At 39.7% G+C, this 26,896-nt stretch overlaps 1 protein-coding gene across 1 annotated transcript in view; it reads left to right on the plus strand.

Annotated features, from left to right (window-relative positions):
* AK9 (adenylate kinase 9) overlaps window positions 1-26,896 on the plus strand; it is a 115,129-nt gene that overhangs the window by 68,169 nt on the left and 20,064 nt on the right. Inside the window, exons 23-28 of the mRNA XM_068984940.1 lie at window positions 267-527; window positions 2,147-2,271; window positions 5,665-5,884; window positions 12,704-12,769; window positions 23,726-23,932; window positions 24,265-24,483. Coding sequence (XP_068841041.1) covers window positions 267-527; window positions 2,147-2,271; window positions 5,665-5,884; window positions 12,704-12,769; window positions 23,726-23,932; window positions 24,265-24,483 — 1,098 coding nt within the window. The remainder of the gene's footprint in view (window positions 1-266; window positions 528-2,146; window positions 2,272-5,664; window positions 5,885-12,703; window positions 12,770-23,725; window positions 23,933-24,264; window positions 24,484-26,896) is intronic.

Raw genomic sequence — 26,896 nt, forward strand, 5'->3', positions numbered from 1 at the left:
ACAAAATCAACTTTATTTTATTAAATGCCTTTTGGCACTTGATATCAAGATGCTCTGTATTTGTTGATGCTCCCTGAGGATCATGGTTGATGCCGTGAATCATGTTAACTGGTATACCAATGTCGAAACATCCTTGAGTTTGTGAAGTGATAATTCAGTCTTAGGGAGAGCAGTTAATAAGCCTTAGGTTTTCTAAATTCTTAAAGCTTCTTCTTCTTCACTGTCCCTCTCCTCTACCCCCATCCTTGACTTATCCCCTATTTCAGGCTCCGCCATTAAGAATATGCCTTCTCGGCCCCCATGGCTCGGGCAAAACTGTCTGTGGAAGACAGCTGGCAGAAAAATTGGGCATTTTTCATATTCAGTTTGAGGAATTTCTTCAAGAAAGACTAATGCTGAAAACTGAAAAGAAAGTGGGACCTGAATTTGAGGACGATTCTGAGGATGAACAATTTGTAAAACAAGAATTTGAAGAGCTTGCAATTCAGGCCCATGTTACAATTGAGGAAGAAAATACAAAGAAGCTGGTAGGAATATTAATACTTTCTTTGCAGATAATTTGTGCTTACTGGTGTTACTTTAAGGGAGTAGAATATAAGTAGTATAAAACTCTCTATATAAAATTTTGAAGAAGTTAAAAAAAAATAGCCCATAAAAGTAATTTAAGAGTCATCTTGTCAATATGTTAAATACAGACCTTGCTACTCATCTAGAATATAGAGTACTGAGTTTTGCATGACTCCACTGAAAAACAGAAAAGCTTTCCCTGACAAGAGTGTTGTATAGCATTTATTTGGGGCTGTTATTTGATGGACTACCCAGATGGTTCAGTGATAAAGCATCTGCCAATGCATGAGATGCAGGTTCAATCCCTGCATCAGGAAGATTCTCCTGGAGCAGAAAATGATAACCAACCCCAATATTCTTGCCTAGGAAATCCCATGGACAGAGGAACCTGGTGGACTGTAGTCCATGGAGTTGCAGAGTCCAACACGACTTAGTGGCTAAACAACAATGTTATTTGAGATGTCTGATCTAGATGATAAGATTTCTGTTATTGTGTTCTGTGTTTTCTATTTATTAATAATACTATAAAAATCTGCCCCTGCACCAGTGGAGAGCTCAAAATATTAATTTCTAATGATTCCTCATAAGAAAGTTTGTATGTATCTTTTTGTTGTTCTTCAGTCACTCAGTCGTGTCTGACTCTTTGCGACCTCATGGACTGCAGCGTGCCAGGCTTCCCTGTCCTTCACCATCTCTCGGAGTTTGCTCAAACTCATGTCCATTGAGCCGATGATGCCATCCCACCATTTCATCATCTGTCACTCCTTCTCCTCCTGCCCTCAATGTATCTCTTAGGTGGTTTCTATCTGGGCATATAGAGAAAGTTCATTATTTTAACTTACCTTTTAACCATTTCTGATATATCTGAACCCTTTTGTTCCAAATGATCTTCTAATGGACACAGGTACAGTTTATATTAGATGACTGCCTGCCTGGCCCATCCTTTAATCAGGATCTAGATTGAGTAGTTATAAGATAGGTGACAAAAATCAGTTAACCTTTATAGGTGTGTGATATAGATTGATCTTGGTTTTAGTAAAAATGATGAGACAATCAAAATTAGTCATGCTACTTGCTAGTAGCTCCTCTTAGCAAAAGTAAGTATAATTTCATATCCATCCTAAAGGAGATCAGTCCTGAATATTCACTGAAAGGACTGATGCTGAAGCTGAAACTCCAATACTTGGGCCACTTGATCCAAAGAACTGACTCACTGGAAAAGACCCAGATGATGGGAAAGATTGAAGGTGGAAAGAGAAGGGGATGACAGAGGATGAGACGGTTGGATAGCATCACTGACTCAATAGACATGAGTTTGAGAAAACTCCAGGAGTTGCTGATGGACAGTGAGGACTGACGTGCTGCATGGAGTCGCAAAGTCGGACACGACTGAGTGAATGAATTGAACTGAACTGATATTAAATATTGGTTTGAAGAAAAGAACTCAGATTTTTAAATGCTTACAAACAACAGTAAAAAATGACCTGAGAAAAACAGGTCTTATATTAACTATGTAACATATTACTATTTATTAATATAAAATTTTAAGTTTTGTTTGTTTTATAATTTTTGTTTGTAGCCTCAGGAAGTGCAACTTACAGAAGAAGAAGAAGCAATCAGATTAAACCTAACAGAAAATGAGCCATTGCCTCCTGAAATCCTTGAAGCAGTTCTTTCTCAGTGGTGGTTTAAGGAACCGATATGGTATCTTAATTTACATAGACTTTTATATACTTACTGACTTTCATTTGCTTTATTCTGAAAAGTTAAAAATGTAGTCCAACATAAAGTTAAGAATTTTCTCCTTTACTCCAATGTAAACTAGTGATTCCACACATTAAAAACATCTAGGAGATTATTTTTAAAATATTGATGCCAGAGGCTCCAAACAATTGAATTAAAATTTGAGGTGCAAGGTTGGGACCGAGGCATTGGAGCCTCCCAGGGGATTATAATGTGTAGTCATGACTGTGTGTGTGTGCTTAGTCGCTCAGTCATGTCTGACTCTTTGCAACCCTGTGGACTGTAGCCCATCAGGCTCCTCTGTCCATGGGATCCTCCAGGCAAGAATACTGGAGTGGGTAGTCATTTCCTTCTTCAGGGGATCTTCCCAAGACCCCTGGCCAGGGATCGATCCCAAGACCAGGGATGGAACCCAGGTCTCCTGTATTGCAGGTAGATTCTTTGCCATCTGAGCCACCAGGGAAGTTCAGTCCTGATTAGGAAATACCTGTAGTTAAGCATACATCTTGATAAAAAGATTACTGCTAATCATGAAGAACAAATATCCCAAGTTAATGATTTTAGTGCTTTTCTACGTACGGGAAAATGCAAGAATCTGGGATCATTGAAATCCTTCCTGAGATATGCAGTCTACTGTCTAGGGGCCCATTTATCCGATAGACAGAATGCCTCACCCTATTTTTTCATTCTGAATTCTTTTCAGGGTGCATCGTCAGTAGGTGACTGCAGTGGGTTGTGATTTAACCCACATATTACTGGTTGGTGAACAACACTCTTTGTTTACGTTGTGGTTGTTGTTCACGTCACTTAATAGCTGTCCATAGTCTTATACCTTTACGAAAAGCCAGGAACAACTTGATCCCAGTCAGAACAAATTGAAGAGTTACAGGTCCCTAGAATGTAAAACTTTGCCTCAGTTTCCTAACCACAATCTCTTACCTTGATATCCACCAGAAGAAAGTGAAGATATTTACAGTACTGCTAATAGCAAACACATATATGGAACTTACTGTGTGTAAGATACTGTTCTATATTGTATTCATACTAATTTCCTTGATCCTTGTAACTACCTTATGGGACAGGAACTTTTATCTTCTCATTTTGGAGATAAGGAAACTGTATCAATGAGAATTTTAAAAACTAGCAGGTCCCAGTGCGTCTCTGGTCATTCTTTTTTACTTAGTCCCTGACCTAACTGAGTAAGTGAGATTATTAGTCACTTTAATTTTAATTTCATATTCCCTAAATTCGATCAATAGTTGAGGTAAACTTAGGCATATTGCTTGCGACAATATAGTCATGGGATGTTCTTCATTAACTTAGCTCCTAATCTTACGTCACACACACACACAAATATGAATTGAATAAAAGTAAAAAGTGAAATTCTAAAAGCCTAAATAAAATAGCTGAACAGTAACACTACCATCAAAACTTATTATAATGAAAAGTTTGTAATAGCATGAGAAATTTTAGTATATAATGTTAAACTGAAAAAGGAGGATACACAGTTATTTATGATAGAAAGTTCAATAAATGAAGAACAAACTAGAAAGAAACAAAACAAAATGTCGATAACCTCTTGGATATGAGATTATAGATAATTTTGTCCTTTCTTTGTGCTTTTCTTTATTTCTTATTTTCTCCCGCTCCAGTACTCTTGCCTGGAAAATCCCATGGATGGAGGAGCCTGGTAAGCTGCAGTCCATAGGGTCGCTAAGAGTTGGACACGACTGAAGCGACTTAGCAGCAGCAGCAGCATAGTGAAATATATTGCTTATATAATTAGGAAAAATCGGCACATTTTAAAAAGGCCTCAATCCTAGAGAGAGCTTATTAATTACTGAGGTATAGCTAATTGCATTACATTACTGAGATATAATGGTAGAAATGAAAATGTTGATTCAGAAGAGGGTTTGCCAAGACTTAGCTACTGTATGTGAGAAGCAGGCGGGAGTTGAAGGGTCTCTGAAGTTTGGCTCCTGGACCCTAGTGAGTCAGAGGAAGAGCCATGTAGAAGGGTAACAGTGAGCATGATTTTTGATAGTATGATGCATATATAACTCAGATAGAGAAACTAGGCAGTTGGTTGAAAATTCTAAATAAAAATTCAAAAAAGAGCTTGGATGTAGAGGTAAAGATTTAGATGTCATTGACAAAGAAGTGACAAATAGAACAGAAGAGATTTTGCTGAAGGCATCTCTGAAGAAAAGGAATCATATCTTAAGGCAATGTATATACATTTAATATATACTGTTTAATTAGAAAGGATACAACATTTCTAAATGCCAATTAAGAGCTAAAACTATCAAATGTTCTTGAAAAGCCTATTCATATGAAGAAGAAAATGTATATTTAAATATAAAAAGTTAAACCACATTTTAGAGAAACAGAATAAGTTCATTCAAAAAGGGACCAAACTAAACCAAGCCAAGCTCTCCAAGCCTGTGTGTGTGTTCAGTCACTCATTTGTGTCCGACTCTTTGTGACCACATGGACTGTAGCCCGCCAAGCTCCTCTGTCCGTGGGATTATCCAGGCAAGAACACTGGAGTGGACTGCTATTTCCTCCTCTAGGAGATATCCCTGGCCCAAGGATTGAACCCATGTTTCCTGCATCTCCGGCATTAGCAAGCAGATTCTTTCCCACTGTGCCACCTGGAAAGACCTCTCCAAGCCTGGTTGTATTATAAATATTCCCTAGTGAAAATGTGTTAACATTCCAAGTTATTTTCATGATTCTTAAAGTTTTATCGTACTTGGGCAAGTTTGATGATCCTATTTGAATATAATCATCCTACACATATGAGCCAAGAAAACATTAATAATTGTCACTGGTTACAAAAAAAAGTGAGGGAAGAGGGTATGAATTGTCTCATGAAAAGGAACATCATTAGGAGAAAAATGACTAAAAGGATTCTCAATAAAGAGGGGTAGGGGTAGGGAGGCAGCCAAACTAAGTCTTTATATAAAGGGTAACACCGTCATTAGGCTGGGCACTCATCCCAAGCAGAGAACTTACCTTCTCCTTTCCTGTGATCTTCTCACAACTTTTAGTAAGCTTGTATTTAACAGTAATTGTCTATAAACTGATTGACTACAATTTTATACTATAAATATCAAATATTATAACTTTAATTTAATTTGATACATTTGGGAGAAGAAGCAGCATGTTTATACAAGTAGAAATATTAAAAGAAATAAAAGATACTACAATAAACTATTTAAAGTTTTTGAAAGTTTCATTGGACATCTAATATAAAGTTGAGATTTAGCAGTACTTTTTTTTCATTTTTAAATCAATATTTGTAATAGAATAGTTTAAGCAAATAAAGTAAGTTATGAAATTTCCACATAGTTCTACAGGTTTTGTATTAGACGGTTTCCCGCGGTATCCAGATGAGGTCCAGTTCCTGGGGGAACATGGGCTTTTCCCAGATGCTGCTGTGTTTATACAAGTTGACGATCAAGATATTTCTGATCGCCTCCTTCCTGTCCAAATTGGAAAGTGGAAAGTAAAACAAAAGAAGAAATTAGAAAGAAAAAAACTCATCAAAGAAATGAAGGCAAAAATCAAGGTATGTATCCATTTGAAAAAGCATGAGGGTAAATGTGTTCAGCAACTATCCAATTTCTAAAATGACCTTTACAAAAATGTAGTTTTCTGATTTTAATACCACATTCAGTATGCAAACTATTTTCATCAAATTTTAACAATTTATCATGAAAGAGTTAAGAATTATTTGAGGCCTTTGTGATTATCTACATGTTAATGGTTCTCTCTTCAAGGCAAATAAAATTAAAGATAGTGGCTGCACCAAAGTATCCTTGTACTAGACATGGGAGCACAGTGGACGAGGCAGCAAGTAGAGCAAACCTTGAAACACAAAGACAAAGTTTTCATTGACTTTCACTAGCTCTGACACCAACCATCAAGGTCATTTTAGCCCATAGTAAAATAAACACAAGTATTAGCTTAGAATTTCTTTTCCTAAACTGTATTCTGGTAAGTTTCCATAAAATGTTCAAAAGTGTCATAGGGAACCTATGCAATTGCACTCCTAGTAATCTGTCTAACGAAAATGAAAACAGACCATATAAAAATGTGTTTGTGAAAGTTCACACAGCATTGTTCATGATAGCCAATAAGTGGAAACAACTCAATGTCCCTCAACTGACTGAATGGATAAACAAAATGTGTCAAATATCCAGATAGGTTCCCTTGGGTTACAGCTCAAGGTGGCAACATAGGGGTCTTCTGAACCCAGTCTACTCTGGAAGAAATCCAGAAACTAGCTGGAGAAACTAGTCCAGGAGAAGCTAGATTCCAGCACATTGGGTAAATGAGAAAATACCCACATCACCTATTAATACATCAAAATAGCTGCTACCTGAAGATCTTAGCTTCCTATCAGTCTATAATGACTGTGGTCCTTCCGTTTGGGACACCGATAGGTCATGGCACACCCTTAACTACGGGAGCCACTGAAAACCAAGAAGATGGCTTACACAAGCACAAAGGCTTGAGAGATGGCCAGGACCTCAGGCCAACCTGAGCTGTATTCATCTTCTACACAAGACCACCAGTCAAGACTTGGAGAGGTGGCTGCTTTATCTAATGTGCAGAAACCAACACATAGAGTCAAAGAAGATGAAGAAACAGAGGAATATATTTTGAACAGAGGAACAAGATAAAACTCTAGAAACAAAACTTACTGAAACAAAGATAAGTGATTTATCTGATAAATAGTTAGAAATAATGGTCATAAGTATGCTCACCAACGTCAGAAGAACAATGCATAAACAAAGTGAAAACTTCAACAAACAGAAAATTAAAGTACCAAACAGAAGTCATAGAGCTGAAGAATATAGTAACCAAACTGAAAAGTTCAGCAGAGAGCTTCAGTAGCAGGCTCTAGACACATAAATCAGTGAAACAGAGTAGAAAGCACAGAAATAATCCCACGCATATGTTGTCAGTTAATTCATGACAAACTAGCCAAGAATGTACAATGGAGAACAGACGGTCTCTTCAATAAATGGCAGTGGGAAAACTGTACAGCCACATGCAGAAGAATAAAACTGGACACCTATCTTATACCATACACAAAAATCTACTCAAAGTAGATCAAAGACTTGAAACACAAGGCCTGAAACCCTAAAACTCCTGTAACAAAAAGGTGTAAGCTCCTTCGCATCAATCTTGGCAATAACTTCTTTTATTTGACTCCCAAAGCAAAAATAAGTAAGTGGGACTACATCAAACTAAAAAAATATTCTTCCAAGCAAAAGAAACCATCAACAAAATAAAAGACAGTCTAGGGAATAGGAGAAAGTATTTGCAAATCATATACCTGATAAGGGGTTTAAGTCCAAAATACATAAAGAACTCACACCACTCAGTATCAAAAAACCAAACAATTACTTGGAACTCTGCTCAGTGTTATGTGGAAGCCTGGATAAGAGGTGAGTTTGGGGGAGGATGGGTACATGTATATGTACAGCTGCATCCCTTTGCTGAAACTGTCACAGCATTGTTAATCGGCTATACACTAGTACAAAAATAAAAAGTTTAAACAGAAAAAAAACTGTGTGAAGGATTTATATGATATTCAATGCATAGTAAGTACTCAATATATGTTCATTCATTCATTCACTGAACACATACTATGGAACACTTTTTATGTGTCAGGCTGGAGATAAATAACAGTAGACAAAGCAGACAAAAATTCTGTGTCTGTGGCAATACCATTTCAATGAGAGACAAGTAATAAATAAATTGAAGTATTATATTCAATTGTAGTAAGGGAAATAGAGAACAGTCAATTGTGGGAAGGGAATAGGGAAGAGGGAGTTGAGAGAGGAAAAAACACAAGCAATCTAATTTTTTAAGTGGGCAGATGAACTGAATAAACATTTTTCCAAAGAAGGCATGACCAACAGATACATGAAAAGGTGCTCAACATCAGTAATCATAAGATAAATGCAGATCAAAATCACAATGAGATATCACCTCTCACACCTGTTAGGGTGTCTAAATTAAAAAAGAGAACAGAGATAAATGCTGATGAGGATGCGGAGAAAAAGGAACCCTTGTACACTGTTGATAGGAATGTCAACTAGTACAGCTACTATGGAAATAAGTATGGAGGTTCCTCAAGTAGTTAAAAAATAGAATTACCACATGATTCAGGAATCCCACTTCTGGGTATATGTATCCAACGGAAACAAAGCCATTATCTCAAAGAGATCTCTCTTCTCCCATATTCATAGCAGCATTATTCACAATAGTCAAGGTATAGAAGCAACCTGTGTCTGTTAACAGATGAATGGACAAAGAAGATGTGGTGTAGATATATATATACAATGGGATATTGTTCAGCCATGGGAAGGAAGGAGATCCTGCCATTTGCAACAACACAGATGGAGCCTGAGGGCATTATACCAAGTTAAACAAGCCATACAGAGAAAGACAAATACTGCAAACTATCACTTGTATGTGAAATCTGGTAAAAAAAAAAAATCAAACTCATAAAAACAGAAAGTATAAAAGTGGTTGCCATGGGCTGGGAGGTGTGGGAAATGGGGAGAGGTTGGTAAGATGATATTAAAAAGTTTAGTTATAATATGAATAAGGCCTGAGGATCTAATGTACAACATGATGATGATAGTTGATAATATTGTACTGTATAATTGAAATTTGGCAAGAGAGTAGAACGTAAATGTTGTCATACACACAGGATAAGTATGTGAGGTGACGGATGTGTTACTTAACCAAATGGGAGAAGAGTCCTTTCACAATGTATACGTATATCAAATCTTTATGACATACACATTAAATATCTCCCATTTTTACAAAGCAGGAAAAATAATAAATAAATATATAGTATATTCATATAGGAGAAGGCAATGGCAGCCCACTCCAGTACTCTTGCCTGGAAAATCCCATGGATGTAGGAGCCTGGTAGGCTGCAGTCCACGGGGTCGCTAAGAGTCGGACATGACTGAGCGACTTCACTTTCACTTTTCACTTTCCACTTTCATGCATTGGAGAAGGAAATGGCAACCCACTCCAGTGTTCTTGCCTGGAGAATCCCAGGGATGGGGAGCCTGATGGGCTGCCGTCTATGGGGTCGCACAGAGTTGGACACGACTGAAGCAACTTAGCAGCAGCAGCATATTCATATAATGGAGTATTACTCAGTATTTCAAAGGAATGAACTATTGATACTCCCTACAATTATGCTAAGTGAAAGAAACCAGGGAAAGAAAATAGTATTATATGTATTCTATGATTCATTTCATTTATATGACATGTCTTGAAAGGACTCATTTATAGATCTGGATTGAGTAGAATGAATGGAGCTTTCCACTCTGGAACTAGGAAGACCAAAATGAGACATGAGAGCAGTGGTAAATTATGTGATAGTCTTTTATGCTGAAGAGAAATTGTTGTGTTCCATGTTCAGTTCAGTTCAGTCACTCAGTCGTGTCTGACTCTTTGCAACCCCATGAATCGCAGCACGCCAGGCCTCCCTGTCCATCACCAACTCCCGGAGTTCACTCAGACCCACGTCCATCGAGTCAGTCATGCCATCCAGCCATTTCATTCTCCGTTGTCCCCTTCTCCTCCTGCCCCCAATCCCTCCCAGCATCAGAGTCTTTTCCAATGAGTCAACTCTTCGCATGAGGTGGCCATAAGTACTGGAGTTTCAGTTTTAGCATCATTCCTTCCAAAGAAATCCCAGGGCTGATCTCTTTTAGAATGAACTGGTTGGATCTCCTTGAAGTCCAAGGGACTCGCAAGAGTCTGCTCCAACACCACAGTTCAAAAGCATCAATTCTTCAGCACTCAGCCTTCTTCACAGTCCAACTCTCACATCCATACATGACCACAGGAAAAACCATAGCCTTGACTAGACAGACCTTAGTCGGCAAAGTAATGTCTCTGCTTTTGAATATGCTGTCTAGGTTGGTCATAACTTTTCTTCCAAGGAGTAAGTGTCTTTTAATTTCATGGCTGCAGTCACCATCTGCAGTGATTTTGGAGCCCCAAAAAATAAAGTCTGACACTGTTTCCACTGTTTCCCCATCTATTTCCCATGAAGTGATGGCACCAGATGCCATGATCTTCGTTTTCTGAATGTTGAGCTTTAAGCCAACTTTTTCACTCTCCACTTTCACTTTCATCAAGAGGCTTTTTAGCTCCTCTTCACTTTCTGCCATAAGGGTGGTATCATCTGCATATCTGAGATTATTGATATTTCTCCCAACAATCTTGATTTCAACTTGTGTTTCTTCCAGCCCAGCGTTTCTCATGATGTACTCTGCATATAAGTTAAATAAGCAGGGTGACAATATACATCCTTGATGTACTCCTTTTCCTATTTGAAACCAGTCTGTTGTTCCATGTGGCCATAGGCAAAAGAAATACCATTGGTAGGAGAAAGGTACAGGAAGATGTATTTCATTACTTATAAAACTTTCTGAAAAGAACAAAGACCGAAGGCAGTGAGCTACTTATCAAAGGCAGATCAGCAAAGGCTAAGTAGACATTTGGTAGGGAGAATATGGAAGAAAGCTCTAGTGTCAAGAGAGCTAATCAGTTAATTCCAATTCTGAGATACAATGACTTAAATTATTGGATACATTATCACAACTCCATACTCATTAATGTATTATGTGTTAAAACCATGAAGATCCTCTTTCACTGCTCAAACACAGTTGTCAGATTCTTTTCATCTTGGACTTAGTTGGAGGAAATCCCTCTAAAGGCATTTCCACTCATCCCTTTGCACCACCACACTAAGATTGCATGCCCTTGGTCATGGGCCTGGAGATCAAGTGGCTAAGACTCCATGATCCCAGTGCAGGGGCCCAGGTTGAATCTCTGATCAGGGAACTGGAAACCACATGCTACAACTAAGAGTTCACGTGTCACAACAAAGATGGAAGATCCTGTGTATAGCAACTAAGATCCTGTGAAGCCAAAAAAAAAAAGTATTGCCTCTCGCAGGTCATCTGTGGCCAGCACAAAATCGAAGCAAGCCCAGCTCTCAGTCTTCCAAGAACTATGAAAGTAAAGAGGGAGATGTGGAGAGACACCAAGCTTCACACTCTGCTGTGTGACATCCTTCGCTTTTCTGCTGCTGATCTCTGAAGAAAATGGGCCCAACTATCTGCTAGGCAAGAGGCTCTGTAAGCATGAGAATGGAAAGGAAAGCAGAGGGCATACCAAAGTTTGCCCAAATTCATGTGCATTGAGTTAATGATGCTATCTAACCATCTCATCCTCTGCCACACCCTTGTCCTTTTGTCTTAAATCCTTTTCAGATGGCTAGTAGCTGCCATATTGGACAGAGCAGCTGTAAAGCAGTCAAGCCCCATCCTAGCCATCACATGCCCTAAAATTTGTAGAGCATGTGGAACAGGAAAGAGCAGATTTCTGGAGCTAGTTCATAACCTCATGCATTTGCTCCTTTCTTTTCACACCCACAACTCAGGCAAAAGAGACTACTTTTATAGCTTTACAGTTAAAGTACCTCCGGTAAAACTTTGGTTTAAAAAAAGAAAATTAGAGTTTTTATAATCCTCACCTTCTGAAAAGCTATAGAATCTCTCTGGGATTCATATATGAAATTAATTTGATTTCATTTGATTTTATAATTCTTTCTTGAATGTCAAGCAAACATACATTATCTGGGATGTATACTCAGTAACTGCCAGATAAAAGGAGCAGGGTGCTACTGGCCTCCACCAGAGCCCCCAGGGCATGTCTTTAAGGCACTTCTCTGATCTCTGAGTATTTAAAGGGACTGCAATTTCAAGAGTCATGAACCTATGAGCCCCAAAACCCAAGGGTAGCTGATTAGCTTTCATGCAAACCTTAAAGTCACATGAGAGGACCCATTCATTGCGTTAGACTTAGAGGCCCCGATAAAACTAGATGACTACCCATATACCATATGTGTGAAAGTATCCAAAGTACAGATGCTTTCCTCATGTGCATATGTGGTTTTAGGGTTCTTTAGGCAATTACATCTTAATAATATGATGAAAAATTATCAGACATTTTCAACAAATAGCCTCTCTATTTCTCCATGTGCAAAATTTACCTCTCCACCAAAGCAAACAAATAAGTAATACACTTTGAAAAGGGATTCTAAAGTTTGATGAAAAGCTGACTGATCCCAAGTGCCACTTATACCTCTGGAGGGAAACAGCTGATCAACAGGACCAGAGGTCCAAAGATACATGTGACATAATTATCACCATCACAATCTTTTCTGGAAAGTATCCTCTGATCAAATATTATTCCCATTTGGGAAAAAAATTAATACATAGAAAGTAATTTTATTTTTATCGGTTGACATTTTTAATGCTTCTTTCTTTAACAGGATGATATGATTGCTAAAAGAAGAGCTGAACTTATAACTGAGAGAGAAAAAAGAAGGAAAGGAGGGGTGGTAAGTAAATAAAATTGCTTTTTTCAAAAAATAAAATGGACACATATACACACACAAACACCCACACATATATAAAATATATATTTTACATATATATATAATCTCAAGCATGTAAAATGAAAAGATGCACAGTAGTCTTTTTAAATTTTTATTTTATATTGGAGTACAGTTGATTTACAGTGTTATGTTAGCATCAGGTATACAGCAAAGTGATTCAGATATACATAGACATATACCTATTCCTTTTCAGATTCTTTTCCCATATAGTTTATTACAGAGTATTGAGTAGAGTTTCCTGTGCTATATAGTAGGGCCTTGTTGATTATCTATTTTATATATAATGGTATGTATCTGTTAATCCCAACCTCCTAATTTATCCCTCCTCTGCACCTTTCTCCTTTGGTAACCATAAGTTTGTTTCCTAAATCTGTGAGTCTTTTCTGTTTTGTGAAGAAGTTCAGTTGTATCACTTTTTAGATTCCACATATAAATGATATGATATTTATCTTTCTCTGATTTACTTCACTTAGTGTGATAATCTCCAGGTCCATCTGCTGCTGCTGCTGCTGCTAAGTCACTTCAGTTGTGTCCAACTCTGTGCAACCCCATAGACGGCAGCCCACCAGGCTCTGCCGTCCCTGGGATTCTCCAGGCAAGAACATTGGAGTGGGTTGCCATTTCCTTCTCCAGTGCATCTACGTTGCTGCAAATGGCATTATTTCATTCTTTTTTATGGCTGAGTGATATTCCACTGTATTTATGTACCACATTTTCTTTATCTATTCATCTGTCAGTGGACGATTAGGTTGCTTCCATGCCTTGGCTATTGTAAATTGCACTGCAGTGAACACTAGGGTGTATGTAGCTTTTTGAATTTTGGTTTTCTCCAGCTATATGCCAAGGAGTGGGGTTGCTGGGTCATATGGTAGTTTTATTTTCAGCTTTTTAAGGCACCTCCATTTTGTTCTCCATAGTAGTTGTACCAATTAACATTCCCACCAACAGTGTAGGAGGGTACCCTTTTCTCCACACCCTGTCTAGCATTTGTTTGTAGACGTTTTTATGATGGCCATTCTAACTGGGGCTTCCCTGGTAGCTCAGCTGGTAAAGAATCTGCCTGTAGTGCAAGAGACCCCAGTTCAATTCCTGGGTCAGGAAGATCCCCTTTAGAAGAGATAGGCTACCCACTCCAGTATTCTGGGGCTTCCCTGGTGGCTCAGATGGTAAAGAATCTACCTGCAACGCAGGAGACCTGGGTTCAATCCCTGGGTTGGGAAGATCCCCTGGAAGAGGGCATGGCAACCCACTCCAGTATTCTTGCATGGGGAATCCCCACGGATTCATGGACTGTAGGGGGCTACAATCCATGGGGTTGCAAAGTCAGATGCAACTAAGCACAGCACAGCACATTCTGACTGATGTGAGGTGATACTTCATTGTAGTTTTGATTTGCATTTCTCTAATAATTAGTGATATTGAGCATCAAAAAGATGCATAGAAGTCTTGAAGCAAATATCAAGTTTATGTACTAGTACTTAGATTATATATCACTTTTTATTTTTTTTATACTTCTGGTATTCTATAACTGCTTACAATGAACTTTTATTATTTTTGTAATAATAAAAATGAACACTTTTAAAGGAAAGGAAATCACTAAAGATGTTTACATAATCTAATACAAAGTATAATAGTACTACATTAAACTATGTCTCTCGTGGATTTTCTTTTGTGCTTTTCACACTTCAGTCCAAGTCACAGGGAGATAGGCTGGGAGCATGGGAATAAGGTCTAGACCGAGAGCTTATGAAGTTGTGGTCTTCTCTGGTGGCTCAGATGGTAAAGAATTCACCTGCAGTGCAGGAGACCCAGGTTTGATCCCTGGGCTGGGAAGATCCCCTGGAGAAGGGCATGGCTTACATTCCAGTATTCTTGCCTGGAGAATCCCATGGACAGAGGAGCCTGGCGAGCTACAGTCGGTGGGGTTACAAACAGTCAGACATGACTGAGTGACTAACACACACACACACACACACACACACACACACACTGTAAAGTGTGGAGCTAAAATGCTGATTACACTGAGGTAAAGAATGGAATGAGGCAGAGCCTGTGGACAGAGTCACATACTCTGAAGGATGTTCAATACGGTTCCTCTTTTCCATCCGCTGGGTTTTTTTTTTAAAAAAAAGAGAAACCTTGAAGATCATGGATTTTGTTTTATTTAGAGAGGAGCTAGTCCCAAGTTGACCTACCTGACCCAAATGCGATAGCCAAGCCACTCAAAGGTGCCAAAGTTAAAGAGGAGGCAGAGTAGACAAGCTTGTTCTGTAAAGGACTTAAGCTCTTGTTTATATAATCAGCTTACCAGTGCCCTTGTAACTAAGACAAAAGATAAGATAGCCCCTGCCTTCTTCTATTTCCTTCTGGCTTCAGCTCCCTTATAATATCTTCTCAGGGCTGACCCTCCTGTAATCTGATTTCCATCTGTACAAAAATATTCAAGAAAGGGAAGGAGAAAAGAGAAATAACAGAAAATATGACTTGCTACATGTGCAACCATGTATTCCCGCCCCCCCTCCCTGCCAATATGCTTATGTTGGACTTAGGTACAGAAGACTGTTGATACAGTAAAACTGTAACTGTAAATCAAAACTATGCAGAAGGATTGAAACAGTCATTTCTTTGTCTAAAATATTTACAACCAAGAGTAAATCTAAAACCATTAGACTGAGAAAGTCATGGCACCATCCAAGGAAAAAGAATCATCCACTTTATTATTTGCCTTGCTCTGCATCCATCCATTCAGTTGCATGCCTGACACTATATTAGACACTAAAGGATCAGCCTTGAATGAAATTGGCAGAAGTCTCTGGCCTCATTCTCATGCTCATTCTCCAGACAAACATGTTCTAAAGTCTGGTCTGTTCAAGGTGTCATGCTACTGTTTAGGATCAAAGTGACATCCTAATCTGTCATCAAACACAGTTTTAACCACCTTTAGCCCTTGGAAGTCCCTAATTATCAGTTGTGTGTGTGTGTGTGTGTGTGTGTGTGTGTGTTTAGTTACACCTCTGTGTATTATTTTGTAGTGGTTGCTCTCAAGGTACACATACACCCTTAGCTTTTCACACTCTACTTAGAATCAACATTGTTCAATGTGATATTGTAGAAAACTGTGACTCCACAAGTCCATTTATACCCACCCCACACTGCACCAACATCCTTTATGCTCCAGCTGTCATGTGTTTTACAACCAAACACATTATAAACTCCTTAAGAAAAAGTTATAGTTTTTGTTCGAAACACACAAATATTGGGAATAAATTAAGAGGAAAATAAATCCTTTCTTTCTGCTGCTGCTACTGCGTCGTGTCAGTTGTGTCCGACTCTGTGCGACCCCATAGATGGCAGCCCACCAGGCTCCCCCGTCCCTGGGATTCTCCAGGCAAGAACACTGGAGTGGGTTGCCATTTCCTTCTCCAGTGCATGAAAGTGAAAAGTGAAAGTGAAGTCGCTCAGTCGTTTCCGACTCTTAGTGACCCCGTGGTCTGCAGCCTACCAGGCTCCTCCATCCATGGGATTTTCCAGGCAAGAGTACTGGAGTGGGGTGCCATTGCCTTCCCCCAAATCCTTTCTTACATGTACCCAGATACTTAACCATTTCTGGGTTTCTTCATTCCTCCGTCTAGTCTAATAGAAACCAGAGGGATGGGAAGAAAGTGATCATCTGAGTTGCATTCCTGTGTGTTTTTCTCTGACTGCTTTTAACAGTTTCTCTGTATTTTTGCTTTTCAGTGGTTTGATTATGATATGCCTATGTGTCATTTTCTTCATATATAGTTTGGAGCGTTCACCAAGCTTCTTTAATCTGTAAATTTATGATCCTCACTAAATTTGGGAAGACTTTAGACATTATTTCTTCAAATATTTTTTCTGCCCCATTTGCTCTCTATCTTCTTCTGAAAGCCAATTACACAGAGGTTAGATCCTTCACTGTTGTTCCATGTAACTTTGTCAGTCTCTTTTTCTCTCTCTTCTTTCTGTTGGATACTTTCTATGGATCTATCTTCAGATTCACTGATTCTTCCCTCTGTCTTCTCCATTCTACAATTAAGCCTGCCCAATGTTTATAAAAACTTCAAAATTTGTCGTTTTTATTTCTAAACTTTCAATTTGGTTTGTTTTTATATTTTTTTATTTCCATCATGAAATTTCCTGTATTTTCACTTCTTTTTCCTTTTCCTCGTTGATCCCAGTGATAATAACTGTGGTAAAGTTCTCAACTGGTAACTCTAACACCTGAACTGAGTATTTAATAATTATCTTTCTTGTGAGAATGGGTCATATCTGATGAGCCTTTATAGATTCAGTAATTTTGGATTATATCCTAGAATTGTGAATGTTATATTGTGGGGATTCTGGATTCGGTTGTATGCCTTCAAAGAGGGATGGTGTTATTATTTTAGCAGACAATTAACTTGGTGAGACTAAACCTGCAAACTCTGTCATGCCTATGAATGGGCAGCAGTTCAGTTTATACCGTTCTGAACAGCCGATATGTGTGGGGTTTGCAGAGATTAGCCAGAGACTTGGATAATCTTTGTGAACTGATTTGTATATCCTTTGCTGGCTCTCTCAACTCTAGAGTTTTCCCTCACTCTCCAGTCCCCTGGTTGTGGCTTTCTCCCCTGCTTGCTCCAACTGAAAGTGCTGACGCAAAAAGATTTGCACAACATGAGAATTGTGAGTTAAGTTTTATTTAGGGCAAAATGAGGAGAATAGCCTCAGATACTCTGAGAAACTGCCCAAACAGGTAGGGGGCAAGGTCAGTATATATGTGATTTTGGTGAAGGGGGAGTACATGCAATCAAGCAAATATTTTTACAGCAGGTTTTGCTAGTCTCATGGTTCAGTTCAGTTCAGTCGCTCAGTCGTGTCTGACTCTCTGCGACCCCATGAATCGCAGCACACCAGGCCTCCCTGTCCATCACCAACTCCCGGAGTTCACTCAGACTCATAACCATCGAGTCAGTCATGCCATCCAGCCATCTCATGCTCTGTTGTCTCCTTCTCCTCCTGCCCCCAATCCCTCCCAGCATCAGAGTCTTTTCCAATGAGTCAACTCTTCACATGAGGTGGCCAAAGTACTGGAGCTTCAGTTTTAGCATCATTCCTTCCAAAGAAATCCCAGGGCTGATCTCCTTTAGAATGGACTGGTTGGATCTCCTTGCAGTCCAAGGGACTCTCAAGAGTCTTCTCCAACACCACAGTTCAAACGCATCAATTCCTCAGTGCTCAGCTTTCTTCACAGTCCAACTCTCACATCCATACATGACCACTGGAAAAACCATAGCCTTGACTAGACGGACCTTTGTTGGCAAAGTAATATCTCTGCTTTTGAATGTGCTATCTAGGTTGGTCATAACTTTCTTTCCATAGGAGTAAGTGTCTTTTAATTTCATGGCTGCAGTCACCATCCGCAGTGATTTTGGAGCCCCCAAAAATAAAGTCTGACACTGTTTCCACTGTTTCCCCATCTATTTCCCATGAAGTGATGGGACCAGATGCCATGATCTTCGTTTTCTGAATGTTGAGCTTTAAGCCAACTTTTTCACTCTCCTCTTTCATTTTCATCAAGAGGCTTTTGAGTTCCTCTTCACTTTCTGCCTTAAGGGTGGTGTCATCTGCATATCTGAGGTTATTGATATTTCTCCCAGCAATCTTGATTTCAGCTTGTGCTTCTTCCAGCCCAGCTTTTCTCATGATGTACTCTGCATATAAGTTAAATAAGCATGGTGACAATATACAGCCTTAATGTACTCCTTTTCCTGTTTGGAACCAGTCTGTTGTTCCATGTCCAGTTCTAACCATTGCTTCCTACCTGCAGATAGGTTTCTCAAGAGGCAGGTCAGGTGGTCTGGTATTCTAATCTCTTTCAGAACTTTCCACAGTTTATTGTGATCCACACACTCAAAGGCTTTGGCATAGTCAATAAAGCAGAAATAGATGTTTTTCTGGATCTCTCTTGCTTTTTCAGTGATCCAGCAGATGTTGGCAATTTGGTCTCTGATTCCTCCGCCTTTTCTAAAACCAGTTTGAACATCTAGAAGTTCACGGTTCACATACTGCTGAAGCCTGGCTTAGAGAATTTTGAGCATTACTTTACTAGCATGTGAGATGAGTTCAATTGTGTGGTAGTTTGAGCATTCTTTGGCATTGCCTTTTCTTTGGGATTGGAATGAAAACTGACCTTTTCCAGTCCTGTGGCCACTGCTGAGTTTTCCATATTTGCTGGCATATTGAGTCCAGCACTTTCACAGCATCATCTTTCAGGATTTGAAATAGCTCCACTGAAATTCCATCATCTCCACTAGCTTTGTTCATAGTGATGCTTTCTCAGGCCCACTTGACTTCACATTCCAGGATGCCTGGCTCTAGGTGAGTGATCATACCATCATGATTATCTGGGTCATGAAAATCTTTTTTGTACAGTTCTTCTGTGTATTCTTGCCATCTCTTCTTAATATCTTCTGCTTCTGTTAAGTCCATACGATTTCTGTCATTTATCAAGCCCATCTTTGCATGAAATATTCCCTTGGTATCTCTAATTTTCTTGAAGAGATCTCTAGTCTTTCCCATTCTGGTGTTTTCCTCTATTTCTTTGCATTGATTGCTGAGGAAGGCTTTCTTATCTCTTCTTGCTATTCTTTGGAACTCTGCATTCGGTTGCTTATATCTTTCCTTTTCTCCTTTGCTTTTCACTTTTCTTTTCACAGCTATTTGTAAGGCCTCCTCAGACAGCCATTTTGCTTTTTTGCATTTCTTCTCCATGGGGATCATCTTGATCCCTGTCTCCTGTACAATGTCACAAACCTCCATCCATAGTTCATCAGGCACTCTATCTATCAGATCTAGTCCTATAAATCTATTTCTCACTTCCACTGTAAATCATAAGGGATTTGATTTAGGTCATGTAGTGGTTTTCCCCCTTTCTTCAATTTGAGTCTGAATTTGGTAATAAGGAGTTCATGATCTGAGCCACAGTCAGCTCCTGGTCTTGTTTTTGTTGACTGTATAGAGCTTCTCCATCTTTGGCTGCAAAGAATATAGTCAATCTGATTTCACTGTTGACCATCTGGTGATGTCCATGTGTAGAGTCTTCTCTTGCGTTGTTGGAAGAGGGTGTTTGCTATGACCAGTGCATTCTCTTGGCAAAACTCTATCAGTTTGCCCTGCTTCATTCCGTATTCCAAGGCCAAATTTGCCTTTTATTCCAGGTGTTTCTTGACTTCCTACTTTGGCATTCCAGTCCCCTATAATGAAAAGGACATCTCTTTTGGGTGTTAGTTCTAAAAGGTCTTGTAGGTCTTCATAGAACTGTTCAACTTCAGCTTTTTCAGCATTACTGGTTGGGGCATAGGCTTGGATAACTGTGATATTGAATGGTTTGCCTGGAAATGAGCAGAGATCATTCTGTCATTTTTGAGATTGCATCCAACTACTGCATTTCGGATTCTTTTGTTGACCATGATGGCTACTCCATTTCTTCTAAGGGATTCCTGCCCGCAGTAGTAGATAGAACGGTCATCTGAGTTAAATTCACCCATTCCAGTCCATTTTAGTTCGCTGATTCCTAGAATGTTGATGTTCATTCTTGCCATCTCCTGTTTAACCACTTCCAATTTGCCTTGATTCATGGACCTAACATTCCAGGTTCCTATGCAATATTGCTCTTTACAGCATCAGACCTTGCTTCTATCACCAGTCACATCCACAACTGGGTATTGTTTTTGCTTTGGCTTCATCCCTTCTTTCTTTCTGGAGTTATTTCTCCACTGATCTCCAGTAGCATATTGGGCACCTACTGAGCTGGGGAGTTCCTTTTTTGGTATCCTATCATTTTGCCTTTTCATACTGTTCGTGGGGTTCTCAAGGCAAGAATACTGAAGTGGCTTGCCATTCCCTTCTCCAGTGGACCACATTCTGTCAGACCTCTTCACCATGACCCGCCTGTCTTGGGTGGCCCCACAGGGCATGGCTTAGTTTCATTGAGTTAGACAAGGCTGTGGTCCTGGTGTGATTAGATTGACTAGTTTTCCATGATTTTGATTTCAGTGTGTCTGCCCTCTGATGCCCTCTTGCAATACCTATCGTCTTACTTGGGTTTCTCTTACCTTGGGCGTGGGGTATCTCTTCACAGCTGCTCCAGCAAAGCACAGCCGCTGCTCCTTACCTTGGATGAGTGGTATCTCCTCACTGCTGCCCCCCTGATCTTGAACATGGAGTAGCTCCTCTAGGCCCTCCTGTGCCCGCACAGCCACCTCTCCTTTGACGTGGGGTTGCTCCTCCCGGGCCGCCACCCCTGACCTCCGACATGGGGTAGCTCCTCCTGGCTGTTCCTGTGCCGTTGCAGCCGGGCACTCTCGGCTGCTGCCCCTGACCTCGGACGTGGGGTAGGTCCTCTTGGCCGCTGCCCCTCAGGCATGGGGTCCTCCTGGCTTCTGCCCCTGACTTTGGATGTTGAGTAGCTCCTCTCAGCCATGCTTGTGTGCCATTGCAGCCGCCTGCGCTTGTGGACAGGAGTTAACAAACCAACTCCTTCACATGGTTACTACTAGTCAAAAGGAGCAGACATCACCATGAAGGATTTTAGTTTTTTTCTAATTATAATGAGATGCAATAATTGGGCTCATAAAATCATCTCCTGAATATATCTACTATCTGAAGACCTGTTCTGATAGTTTTGTCCAAAGCACAGAGTGCCTCATTTCTGGTATTGAAGATCAGCAGCTGTAGCACCTCATAATTTAATCCTCTTAAAAGTAGATGGTAAGTGCCAAGTCACCTTTTGTAGGTGACAAAAGACAGAGCTTTCTATCACAAACAAGTTGGAAGAGCTATTAGGTAGAGCTGGCGAGGTGAGCACAGGTCATCAGAAGCTAAGATGTCCCAGCTTGCAGTGTGGACTCACCCCACCATACTTCCAATATTCCTTAGCAAATCAAATTTCAGAGTTAAAAAATTGTCAAAATACAAGAAAAAGGAAAAAGTAGTCAGAGAACCAAATGACTTCAAAATTCAAACAAAAAAGAACAAGAACTGAGAAGCATAGTCCCAACACCAAATTCCTCCTGGGGAAAGAAGAGCCTGGGCATAGAGCAGGGAAGGGCCCTTATCCTTTCATCTTCCTCTCAGCGCTTACAAGTCCAAATCCCAGCTTCAGACTCTTTTCAAGGAAGCAGGGTCTCATCAGTTAGAAAGATTCAGTTCAGTTCAGTTCAGTTCAGTTCAGTCGCTCAGTCGTGTCTGACTCTTTGAGACTCCATGGACTGCAGCACGCCAGGCTTCCCTGTCCATCATCAACTCCCAGAACTTGCTCAAACTCATGTCTATTGAGTCGGTGATGCCATCCAACCATCTCATCCTCTGTTGTCCCCTTCTCCTTCTGCCTTCAATCTTTCCCAGGATTGGGGTCTTTTCCAATGAGTCACTTCTTCCCATAAAGTGGCCAAAGTATTGGAGTTTCAGCCTCAGCATCAGTCCTTCCAATGAATATTCAGGACTGATTTCCTTTAGGATGGACTGGCTTGATCTCCTTGAAGTCCAAGGGACTCTCAAGAGTCTTCTCCAACACTGCAGTTCAAAAGCATCAGTTCTTCAGCACTCAGCTTTCTTTATGGTCCAACTCTCATATCCATACATGACTTCTAGAAAAACCATAGCTTTGACTAGACGGACCTTTTTTGGCAAAGTAATGTCTGCTTTTTAATATTGCTATCTAGGTTGGTCATAGCTTTTCTTCCAAGGAGCAAGCATCTTTTAATTTCATTTCTGCAGTCACCATCTGTGGTGATTTTGGAGTCCAAGAAAATAAAGGCTCTCACTGTTTCCATTGTTTCCCCTCTATTTTCCATGAAGTGATGGGACCAGATGCCATGATGTTAGTTTTCTGAATGCTGAGCTTTAAGCCAACTTTTTCACTTTCATCAAGAGGCTTTTTAGTTAGAATGATTAGGAAACATCAAATTAATCAGAAGATTGCAGGCAAGAGATAATGAGAGGGCAAACAGTAGAGCAGGACTAGAAAGGAGGAGAAAGTCTTAAGTATTCTGTCCTTGGAAATGCGATGTGCAATAATGGGGAGTGAGGAGTTGAGGTAACTCCCAGGTTTCTGACTGGAAGGCAGTTTTGCAGTTGGGTGGGAGAAGGACTACTTCAGGGCAACATGCCAGGAGACAGTGCAGGAGAATCAATAAGATAGGATTCAGTTTTATGCAAATTGAACCACAGCACTTGAAGCCTATACAATGCCACTTAGTATCAATATCCTGTCACAGCCTTTAATAATCATTTATCTGTTATTCTTGTGTCCTCAGATAAGCTGCAGCCTCCTCAGGGGCATGTACTATTCTATTAGAACAGTGCTTTATACAAAATGACAATAATATAATAGTTATAATAACATAATAATAGGAATAATAGCTATCATTGACATGCTTGCCAGACAGTTTTCCAAGGGCTTTGCATGTATGAACTTATTTAACTCTGGCAACAATCATGTGAGGGAGGACCTTTCATTATTCCTGTTTTATAGATGAAGAAACTGATCTTGTCCAAGGTAGCATAGCTTGGAGTGTTTTATCCTCTCTGAGTTGCATGAAACTTTGTTGCAGAAGACCATGAAAAGCATGTACTGTTGTGCCGACCATAGCATTAAGTGTTAGAAGCTAATATCTTGTCTATGTATTTATCTAGGAATCACTGTGGTGTTAGTCTTGAATGCATTACATTTCTGGGTACCAGGTATTTGAAATTTTACTGTATCAGTTGATGAATGTTGCATACCACACTAACCAATATCCACTTATTCCAGAATACCCCAGATGATTATTTAGCTGTGACATTTGTTCCATATTTCAGTTTTATAACAAAGGGGAATATTTTCTTCCTTAGACTGTTAGAGAAGAAGAAGACATGAGTGAGGAAGAACCTGATAACAATGAAGATGATATTGATAACATTCTTGAAGATGAATTTCCAAAAGATGAGGAAGTGATGAGTGAGGAAGAGGAAGAGCAGGAAATTGATGCTCTCGAACGCCTGAGGGGTGAACTCAGAGAAAAATTTGAAGCAGATATGAATAATTTACAAATAATACAGGTTATTACTGTTTGATAATTCAAAAATTAACATGTGAGAAGGAAACAAAAGCAATTTGGTTTATTCCTTGGTTTCTTTTTAACATTTCAAAAGAAACGTATATTTTTAGGGGTTAAGTCCCTCAGTACCACTTACAATTATAAAAACTAGTTAATAAATCAAGGGCAATATGGAAACCATATAGGGTCAAAAGTTTTAGCTACCACCACACAGAGTCACCTGGAAGTTTAAAAGTATTTGTTTTCTAGACTGAAGCAGTCTATGCACTGTGACTGAATACTACCAGCCTCCTTCCCACTAAAAATATTTGGTTTTATGATTTTTCTGATCAGGAAGAATTTGAGAAGTTTTTGATACCAGTAATTCTCATTAATGGATCTCGGAAAATCCACATTGTCCAATACACATTGAATACAAAACTGAAACCACTGGTAGAGAATCGTGCAAGCATTTTTGAGAAATGTTATCCAATATCATCACGCCTTGCCCAGAAAATGCTCAGCTTTACCTACAAGTACATAAGCTCATTCGGCTACTGGGACCCTGTAAAGGTAATATCAGCAAATGCATCTGAAAGTCATGTTTCTTCTTTTATTTCTTTTTGATGTATATCTAAGAAGAAGACAGTGGATAATTTTTTTAAACTGTAAGCATTATACAGTATTCTTAAATAGCTATAAAAATATGCATTGTTGTTTTGCCTTTCTGAAGTAGGAGAAATACTTGAAGGGTTTAAACTTCTTTCATCTATTTCTTAGAGATAATTCAGTTCCAACTTGGTTCTAACTCTGCAGCAGAGGAAGTTTGTAGCAGAAATATTTTCAAACTAGACATCTAGTGGGCTGAGCTTCAACACTAATTTGCTATCTAGTTTTAGGCAAGCCATTTAAATTCTTTGATTCTGCTTCCTCACCTGTAAAGTGGGAGAATGCCATCAGGCCAATGGGATCAAATGCAAGAATATGAAGTCCTCTGGAAAGTGTGAGATACCAAACAAAACGTGCCTTTAATGTTCATCACAAACTTAACGGCCAAGTAGAATATTTTTATGTAGTGTGGACAAACATATTTGATGTAATTGGAATTCAGTGACTTCAAATGTGGGATGATTTTCAACAAATTTTAAATAAGAACCTTCTAGCTGCTGTTCCAGTCCCTGGGAGCAGAGCAGTGAACAAAACAGGCAAGGCTCCTTTTGTCATGGGCTTTATATGATAGCTGGATTGGAGAGGATGAACAGGCAATACAGAAGTAAACAAATAAGTTCTAGTCAGGTTGTATTAAGTGCTATAAAGACAGTAAAGAAATGCCTTGTAAAGATGCCGGGGTCCAGCCCCGGGGGATCCAGGGTAATTCAAAGCGGGACAGCATGGCGAGAGAGATATATAGATTTAGAGAGAGATAAGGAAAGAGTTTGCAGTTAAGAGAATAGAGGAGAGAAAGAGGCTCTATTCCTTGGTTTACATAGAAGCCTCAGACAAGAGACTTATACTGTCTACATAAGGCCACAGGTGCCCACTTGAATAGTGGAGGGTGCCCCACCTTGGGCTCCCTCTTGCGTGGGTCTTAGAAGCCCAGGCAAATAAGTAGACACGATGAGCCTCTATGCTCCAGATGGGAATCAGCCAGAAAACAGAGTAAGAAAAGAAGACACAGGGGTAGCCAGATTTCCAAGAAACTGGTTCATCCTTTGTTTTCCAGGAAAGCTTTTATACTTTTTTTGTACATAGAGATCAATGGATAATACAAAGCCATGCAGGGTCAGCAGCCCTGACCCTTATCAAGACCAGGCTTTCTCTCTGCATACCTAGCTGTATACACAGGTCTTAGGTGATTTACATCATCTTCTGGCCAGGAGGCCTATTGGCATTTTATGGCCCTTTTCTGATAAGGGTCCGTCAACCAGAAAACTTATTTGCCTTAAAAGTGTTGTTCTTACTAAAGTCTGGTGCCACTCTCAGAAAGCACTAATTAAGGTTACATTTTTACATAGCAAGGATACAACAATTTATAACAAGGAAAGAGGAATACAGTGATTTATAACAAAGAGAAAATTCATTAACTCAAAAGCCTAGTATTGCTAACATCAAAACTACTATATTCTTTTTTCTACATCCCAATTACATTGATTAATATCCTTCAGGTACCTAAAAGATAAGGGATATGGAGGCCTGGCGGCAGTCATTAACTCAACAATGAAAACCCTCCACCAGTATAATTCTTAGCTCCTTAAAAAGGGCTCTATATCTTTAAAATGTTTTAAGCTTCATGCCTCTTGCGGCTGGGGGGCTATAAACAATCACATGTGTAGTTGTAAAAGTCCCGGTAAACCCGTCAGGCAAGTTAGAGAGCCATCAGAGGGGTTTGAGCTGAGACACTCCTTTTATATGCAGGAGACTGTTAACTGGAGCTCTAAGTTAACTTTTTCCAGAGAAAGGTGGTCGGGGATAGCCCCTGTTAATGTCAGAAACATTGGTGAAAGTCATAAAATAATAAGACAGACAAATTCTGGTTTGGGGGTAGATGCTCGAGAAGGCTCAGGGGGGTTTCCTCGAGGCCTAATCTCGCCTTTGTCTATCAGGCCTCTTCCTCAAGACCTTTGCCACAGGCGGAATTCTGCATGCTGGCTCCTGGCATAAAGACACACTGGCCCTCTCGACCAGTGCACCTTCTTACTTCCGTCAGTGAGGTAGCACAGTAGTACAGTGGAGAAAACATGGCTTCCGGAGTCAGACTGCCTGAGTTTAAAACCACTGCTTCCTAGCTGAGTGACCTTGGACAGATTACTGAACCTCTCTGAGCCATTCCCATTTGCACAGTGGGAATAAGAATAGTTCCTACCTCACAATCTCATTACAATTATTAAATCAGTTAGTTATTGGAAAGTGCTTGCAACCATGCGTGGTTTCTTGTGAGTGCTCAATTAACATAAGCTGTTGGTATTAATGGGCTTCCCTTGTGGCT

This window comes from Capricornis sumatraensis, chromosome 13 (genome assembly GCF_032405125.1).
Source record: "Capricornis sumatraensis isolate serow.1 chromosome 13, serow.2, whole genome shotgun sequence".
Lineage (NCBI taxonomy): Eukaryota > Metazoa > Chordata > Mammalia > Artiodactyla > Bovidae > Capricornis > Capricornis sumatraensis.